The following is an 8,640-nucleotide window of genomic DNA, read 5'->3' as shown; positions in this document are numbered from 1 at the left end:
TTTATTTATAATAAATAATATTTATTATTTATTAACATGTGACCTGAATGAACAAGTAAACAGGTTATCAGCTACACAGGAAAGATTTTTTTTTCCCCTTTAAGAACATCTTCTGTCTGTAACAAGGGACTTTAATAAGAGGTTTACTAACACATCTGCTTGATCAACGTGAGCATCTTTATTTCACAGACAGTGATGGTGAGGCCCAGAAATTTAAACAGAACACGAAACAAAAGCAAACTGTCTCAGCCTTTTTGGTTTTACCTATAAGACCATCACCCATCTGCCAGTAAAAAGTTTACTCCAGTGTTAAAAATCAAGCAGCTCAGATGTTCACCAGTTCTGTAGCCACCGCTGGGTAAAGCCTAGGTACCTTCTGAGAGGCTCACAGCAAAACACACAGACGTCCTCTCCAGCCAGAGAAGTGAAACAAATACAGGAATGAGATCTAGAACTACTTCTAGAAACTTAAAGACTGTAAGGAATTGAATTATACATTTCAGATTTCACCTGCTTCTGACAAATGCTTGCTTACACCACTGAATCCCATCAGTCAAGCGTGCTCAAGAAAAGCCCACGGCTTTTTAATAGCAGAAGCAAGAAGGAAAAAGAATAGCAAAGCTTATTTCCCCCTTCTAGATACACTTCCAAATACAGAAGCTACTGTGGACCTCAGCCCTTTGCGAAGAACAGAACAAACAAGACCATGGCCAGCTGCAGGATGGGAGTGAACTGCACCAGCAGAACGATGCACAAAACTCAAATTCTGAAAGGAGCCATCTGAACAAAAACATCTGAACAAAAATGAACTGGTTTTTTGGACAAAAAAAAAAAAAACAAAACAGGTCCCAACTGCTCTTCTCACCTGAAGCATGTAGCTGTGATAATCCTTAATGCGGTGCTGCCAGAACTTCTGCAGAGAGAGCACGCTGCCAATGCCCACCTCGTGGAAGACCTGCTCCATGACGTCAGGGAACGGGGTGTGCCCCAGGCGAGCTTCTCGATCCACAGCAAAGCGCAGCAGTTTGGTGAACTTCAAGCAGTACTCGTGGGCGACATCCGTCAGGGTCTCCAGGACACTCTCGTTGGCACACTCGAAGCCTGTGTGAGCCAGGATGGTGGCCATGGACTGGTAGAGAAGCTGCCGGCAGGAGGACCAGCTCAGCTCAGTCACTGGCTCGCCTTTTCCTCTAAAAACCAGAAAAGACAAAAACAGCACACCTCCAAAAACTGAAAGGAATGCATCCCTTGAAGAGATGTTGTCAGTCACAAGGTGATGCACACAGGGCAAGCAGGCTGCTTGGGGTTCTCCACAGCTTCTCCATTCCATACGAACACCACCCAGTAAGGGTTTATCTGCTCTCCCTTCTTCCCCTCCCTCCAAACCAGCACTGCCAGTCCTCATTTTCCCTTCCAACGCCGGAAGGTTCCTTGGGTGATGCATGATCGCGGGATGCGAATCTTGTGAGACCTTAAGCAACTCCCTTCCCACCCAAGAGCTTTTCTCCTGGCGATGTGAATGAAAAGGGTCCTTGACACAAACAAAAAAAAGGCATTTTAGATAATGTGAATGCAAATCACTTCCCCTCTCAGTTAATTACATTTCTCCTCCTTATTATCTCTGGTATCACAGGTCCAGCAGTCAGATACGAAGGCTTCTGGGATAGCCAAGATCTGAATTTATAATGCAAAAGCTGCACATAAAAAATAAGAAATTCCATAAAGGTACACGGTAGCCAAAAATACCACTCCCTGCCCTCATCTCCAGCAGTCACTAGGCACAGCACGCAGAGAAGGATCCCCATACGCAACCCAAGAAACGAACGCCAGGTCTGGGCACCTTCCGCCGTGGAGCAGCACCACCCACCCTGGCGTGAGACCTCTCCTCTCGGCGCTGCGAAGCGGGAAGGAGTGGCCACGCGGGATGGAGAACAACTGACACAAGCGCGTCAATCATTCATTTACAGTCAGGCAACTGATTTTTTCAATCACAATGAGTTAACAAATAGAAATTCCACATAGGAAAAGGAAGATGAGATACAGCAAGGCCTCCGAAAGGTGAACATATTTCTAGCAGATTTCTCAGCTCACAATTAAATGCAGGTGATGTATTTGCCCCTATCAGCAACAGGCTTCAAACGCTCATGTCAAAAAATCACATTTCCTTTCTGCTAAGTACGGTATTGATATCCTTTTTTACACTTCATTCAGCACCGATGGCGGAGTTAAGCTAACAATTTCACCCTCCGCTTGTTTCTGATCAATTCCTCCCAACACCTTCAACCGCAGCCCACCCCTCCATCACTCGCGTATCACCACACACTCCCCAGGAACGAGAGCGGATTACACAGCACCCAGCCAGCACTGATGCCTTGATACAATCCTCACCACTCGTGTTTCTCCAACGAGCGCATCAGGTACCCTTCAGCCTCCCTGAGACTGAGCTCCCCCGAGGCTCAGGACGGACCCAGAGAAAACCACCGGGACCCAACAGGAAAAAAGGAAACGCTTCAGGGGCATGAAAATGGGAGGTTAAACTTGGAGCTATCAGGACCAAAATCATTCATTTTCAAGAACAGCAGCTCAGCACTTTCTGATTCTCCCAATAAAAGGGTGGCTCACGCTATATTAGGAGCTGCAGACGACGGTATTTCTCAGTGGATATGAAGAACAGCATATGGAGCCCAGGTCACGGATTCATCCCAGTTATTAATTGCTGGAAAATGACTCACATCCCAATTCCTACTCAGTTATGTAACTACTTTGTAAAGAAGACAGCAGACGCCCTGACAAGACGAATTAAAAGATCACCGGTTCCCTTATAAAACAAGCATCACCCACACTGGTTGTACATCTCCCTCGCTCTGCCCTCCACCTCCCAGCAACACCTTTCTGAACTCCACAAGCAGCCGTATGTCTCATACAACCCTGGGACCAGGAGGTTACAACAGAAAAAAACAACCTTCGAAGAAAATCAACTAGAAAACAACCATTAGAATTAATGCCTATAGAAAATAATCTCTTTTTTCTTAACACATATAAAGGACACAGCTAGCTGTGCAGCAGCCATCAGGGGAGAGCATCTTATGCTACCAAAACCACCAAACACGAGGCTGCTACTAACACAGAGACAAATAAAGAGCCGTTACGGACGCGCTGCCGTTCCCTCAAAACGCTACGGGCAAACTTTAACCAGACACGGAATTTGGCAAGCCCGAGTGGGATGCTCAGCCACTTGTAAAGTGGAGCACAGCAACCAGTTAGCAATGGTATCACTGCTCAGAAGCAGCAGAGAACCTCGTATCTCTCTCAAACTCCTAAAGGAAAAGAAACTAATTGCCAGCATCCAAATGCAGCGAGGTCACTGTGCTGAATGGGATGTAATCAACTTGAAATCTAATCAATTAAAGACAGAGAGAAGGAGATTTCAGGCACTGTACTCAAATCCAAATCCCCGCCTCTCCTTCTTGGAAAGGTCAACCAATTTCGTTTTGATTTTCTTACCTTTTCTTCTCTTGTTTTCCTGTTTCCCACAAGAAACAATAAAGGAAGATAATTAAAAGCCTGATTAGACAGCAAAAATTGAAATATTGTTGTGGATGCTAACGGAAAACAACAAATGGGAAGATATCTTTTTTTTCTTCATCTCCTTTAACCTCCAGGTATTGTCTGATAAGAATGCACATAAACAAAACCCGCCCTACAGACACACTGAAGCTGAGAGCAGGTATCTAACGCCAAGCCTTCCCAAAGAGGACCAGCAAACAGCTTCTCTTCCCTGATGACCACAGCGAGAGAGCCTTGGCCTTAGAAATCATCCAGAGACCCAGCAGCTGCAGAAGCACCTTCCAGACACTGCCGCTGTGCAGAATGCCACCCTCTGCAGCACTGACTGCTTTCTGGAAAGGCTCCCCACCCCGCAACCCTCCAAAGCCAAACCTGCTTAATGTACCACCAGGGTCACACAGCTGCAAGTCAACTTGAATCCTTGAAGTTCCATCACCAGAGATTAACAAGACTGGCACGTAGGCCTGTGGCTTGGAGGTGACCATCTCTACAGAATACACAGTGTGGAATTTATCACAAATTCTGGCCAGCTTGTTGCTCTTCAATTTGGTATTTCCACTGGGGTTCTACATTTTTATATATGGATCACCAACACTATGATGTTCCAGACAGAAATCTACCTGCCCAGCCATGAATCCATCAGACCCAAAGTCCAGCCTTCTCCCACTGCGACCAGCAAGCCTGCATCATGCAGAACCTCACAACACATGAAAATATGCCCATTTATACCAGCTAGGCTTATTTTCAGAATTAATAAGGTTTCTGAACATGACAGCAAGCCATCCCCCAACAGCACCACAAGCCATGCACCCCAGCTCCTCTCCTTTAGGGCTGTTTTTCTTAGAGGGAAGGAGATCTTGTGGCTCCTTCCCCCCGCCGCTATCTTCAGGGGAAAGCGTTTGGGCTGTGTCGGTACAAGGACTGACAGCCAAGCTTCACTCGGCAGCAGGAACGGGCTGAAGCGCTCTGCTCCCTCCTAGGTGAGCACCAGCTAGCAGCAGATGGAGGGAGGGACTGTTTTTCCTACGAACACATCAATTTCACGAAACATTACATTGTGGAGATGAATTTCTACCAAATGAGGTGCAACAAGGTCGCTTCAGAACCATTTTCCCCAACACAGTAAAATAAAGGAGAACACTGGAAAAACAAGATTGCGCCAACCAGCGAGTGCATGAAGAACACGGCACGCCAACTCAAACCAGAACCCAGATCCTATTGGGAAAGGACCTCTTTCTACCTCACCCTGAGCAAACCTCAGTTTAGATTTCTCTGCTGTACCTACAGAAGGCTACACAGGTATGAAAAGAAACTGCTCAACAGGTAATGGCAAAAATAAACTGGGTCCCAGCGGCACAGCCCAGAAGACCAGCCAGCTTAGGGGCTAAGCCAAGCTGCTCCCTCCAGCAGGGAAGCATGTTCCGCCTGCTCTAACAACCGCTGCGCCAAATCCTCCACAACATCAAACCTGCTATCCCACCGACACACGCTCCCCTACGTCTGTACCCACATTTCCTAGCTACCAGCCCTTCTGCCATGAACCGTCTTCCCACTGCAAGCTCCCAGTTCTGTTCAGATGATCTCTCAAGGCAAAGCACACACCGACGTGGTCAGGAACACAACCAAGGGGACGGCAGAGGAACCGGCCAGGAAAGCACCCACGCACACAGGGGAAGAGGCACCCCCAGAGGCACAGAAGGAGTGGGTTAGGTTTGTTTTCCAGATGGACCCACGCTATTCAGAGGAAGCTGAACAGAGAAGAAGGAAAAGCAAGCAGCCACACTATGGTAAGAGCTTCCCGTTCCAATGTTGGTTTCAAGTCCACTGTTCCTTACTTATTCTTCACCAATTATGCTTTACGCTTACCTTCTGTTTCTACACCAACCAAAGCCCTCATTGTGCATTCCAAGAACTGTACCATAAACAGCTGCAAATCGCCAGGAGCAGATGGCAATTCACCCAGGAGTGCTACAGGAACTAAAGGATGAAACGGCTGAATAGCTGTGTTGAGTCCCCTCTTGCTTTCAGCTGCCTTGGCCCACGAGGACCAGAAGACAGAACATGTGAAAACATTTTATTTGAATAGCTTCAGATGAGCTGGGAAGAACTGCATGCGGGGAAGCCTGATATGGTCTGGTGCACCAGAGAAATTAAAAGAAATGATAAGAACAGAATTAGAGGAGAATTGGGTAAACATGTTACATTCAGGAGCAGTCCAGATAGCTTTTGTAAATGGAAAACCTCCTTCTCAAGCCTACTAGAGTCCTCCAAATCCATCAACAAGGAAGTATGCAAGAGATCTCCGCTGTGGAGCCTTGGATATCCATGACAGAACCAGGGTTTGTTTCAACATATTTATAAACAGGCTGGAAAAATGGAGGAGATGAATACAGTTGTGATTAAAATGTTGATGGTACAGATTTGGGGGCTTAAAAAGACCAAAACAACTGAAAAAGGGCAGTAAATTGGGTTCTGCCCTTCCTCACCTCAAAAGGGATGAGAAGGGAGGGGTTACAGGTATGGGGCAGGGTGGAGGGGAGAAAAAACAAAATGAATCCAGGGGATAACAAAATAAAAGACAAGGGTGTGAGGCCAAAGGATTAAAATTAATAGCAAGGAAACGGAAGAGGAAATAACTATATTAAATAAACTTGTGGCTTGATTCAGTCCGGCCACTCTTCCTTCCTTCCTGTGTCTAAATACACCTATGTAGTGCTTCTCAGACCCAGGCTACTGTCAAAAAAAAAAAAAAAAAAAAGCAGAACTGAAATAGGAATTTAGCTGAATACTGTAACTCTGACAGATGCACTCCAGAAGGCAGCATAAAATTAAGCACGATCATGTTTTATCAGTGGGAAGAATGGTCTTCCTTAAATTGTTTTTACACACCAAGAACAAGCTCCGGCAAAACGTGTAACTTTTACTACTTTAACAGCAGCTGCTATTCTTAATTCATGTGAGTGTCTTAAAGCAGTTAGGAACAAACATGCAACAACATCTTTCCTCCCGGAAAAGCATAAATGTGTTTGGTTTAGTAAGCACAAAATTAAATTCTAGCCTACGCTGCAGCTCATTATAAATCCACTCCTTGTTAGCCACCAAACATTCATTTCAAAAGTCCCTCTCCAGCTTTTACAACCTGGTCCTTCAACTCCCCCACGTGGTCCACTGCTAAATCACATTTCTCTGAAACTCGGAAGGGGCAACAGAAACACAAAGCAGCCCCCAAAACCTGGGGAGAGCCACGGACAATTGAGGTGAAAGCTGAAGCTGGCGGGGAGGACAGAGGAGAACCCTGCAGACAGCACACCACTGCCCAGCCCTACAAAGCACAGCGCCAGGGGCAGCAGTCCCAGGGCTCCGATGGTGACTGGATCTCCCTTCACCCTTCTTGGCTAATCACTTTCCTTTCTCCAAGCAGGATGACAGTGTTCCCCCACACACAGCACTGAAGAATCACTCTACTGTTCAGAGAGACGATGTTACCAAAAGCAACACCTTCCAATAAAATGCATCTTGTACAACCTCAGGCCATTAAAAATCCCAGTGGCATTTAGCTGAGAAATTATATTTCATTGATGCACATTTCCCCCATTCTAAAAACTAAGATGTATTATCCTCTCCCACATCATATTTATTGGTGTGCAGTGTTTAACCTAAGAACAGAAAGTTATAGTAGTGAGGATTAACCCCTGAATTTAAATGCACGTAACCTACATGAGCTTCTGCAGGAAAAGCAACACCTTGTGAGCAGGAGGGAGGTGGCAATGCTATTTAACCCAAGACTGGCTGCAGAGTAGAAGCAGTGCAACCTTCCTTCACATTTGCTCCAGCCTTGGCTGGTGGAGCCAGTAGCAGAGACAAGAATTCCCTTCACCTCTACTCACTGCCACCTCTGACCAGACTAATTCCAACAAACAGGGTGAAATGGGATCGTCTGTGTCCCAGGGCCTTGGCCACTCCAGTCTTACAAACACGTCACCAGAGCATCGTTCCAGAACCTACAACTAAGCCATCTAAACCTGGTTGTGCCTCTTGTGGATTTTCAGTTACAGTAAGGCAAGCTTAGCTGTGTGTAAGTCACCTAAATACAGGAGAGTCCACATCCTGTATTTGTCAAAATACCGTTGGAGATAGCAAAACCATTCACAAACATTTAGTGCAGCACTAAGAACTCAGCACTACACACCTACATTTTACAGACAGGAAACAGGCACGTTTATCTTAAACAACGTGCATGTCACCCATACAGGAAAAATCTAAATTTTCTTCCTGAAAAGGAAAGCCTGGTTTATTCTTTACATACAACTGTTTGACCCTTCAGCCTAAAGGAATCGACACAACTCCACAGATATTTAAAACCACTTGGCTTTCCTGCAGCCAAGAACTAACCCAAAGAAACGCCAACACACCTGTAGAAGTCACTCTCGGGGTCACTGTGCCGCAGCTGGAACGGCATTTTGGGGGTCTTGCTATCCAGAGGAAGCAGGTCATCAGGGAGAGGTGGGGAGGCGGGACGAGGCGGCAGAGGTTCGTTTTCTTCAGTTTTTATGCCCTCGGCTTGCTGCTGGTTTTGGGCCTGAGCCATGGCGATGAGGCTGCGCAGGCGGCGGTTGTGCTGGATGAGCTGGATGGTGTGGATGGTGAGGCTGCAGGGCTCCGAGGGGATGTCCAGCATGGTGGTGGGCCGGGGTTTGTTGGCAGACGGCTGATGCAACGGAGGATCCTGGACTTCCACAGTGCGGAACTCACGCTGCAGCAGGTCGAAGGAGCTGCGGTTGGCCTGGTTAGGCGACACCGGGATCTCGCCCCAGTATCGCAGCATTTTCACACAGGCAGCGTCCTGTCCTCAGAGCCTGGAAGGCGGCCACCAAATACCTCAGCACAGAGGAGGATGCTCGCAGGACAGCAGCAGGAACCGGGCCGGGACGATGCTCTTCATAAAGCCGGACCAGGAGAGGCCTCGCTCAGGCCTCGCTCAGGGCCGGGCTGCGCGAACAGACCGCGCTGCTGCTCCTCCTGGGGAGGGGGACGGGCAGAGCCGCACCGGGAGGCGGCAGGTGCCTCTGGGTG

General features: G+C 47.3%; 1 protein-coding gene across 1 annotated transcript; it reads right to left on the bottom strand.

Annotated features, from left to right (window-relative positions):
- Positions 1-865: 865 nt before the first annotated feature.
- LOC104457792 (STAGA complex 65 subunit gamma) lies at positions 866-8,392 on the bottom strand (the record flags this gene model as incomplete). The annotated part of the gene is made up of 2 exons (XM_010074221.1): positions 7,980-8,392; positions 866-1,190 (listed from the first exon to the last, which is right to left on the bottom strand). Coding segments are annotated over exons 1-2 (738 nt in total), but the record flags the coding sequence as incomplete, so codon positions are not given.
- Positions 8,393-8,640: the final 248 nt, after the last annotated feature.

Source organism: Pterocles gutturalis, unplaced genomic scaffold (genome assembly GCF_000699245.1).
Source record: "Pterocles gutturalis isolate BGI_N339 unplaced genomic scaffold, ASM69924v1 scaffold12027, whole genome shotgun sequence".
Lineage (NCBI taxonomy): Eukaryota > Metazoa > Chordata > Aves > Pterocliformes > Pteroclidae > Pterocles > Pterocles gutturalis.
Note: the sequence above shows the minus strand (reverse complement) of the source record. Positions and strands in the feature narration are given on the sequence as shown.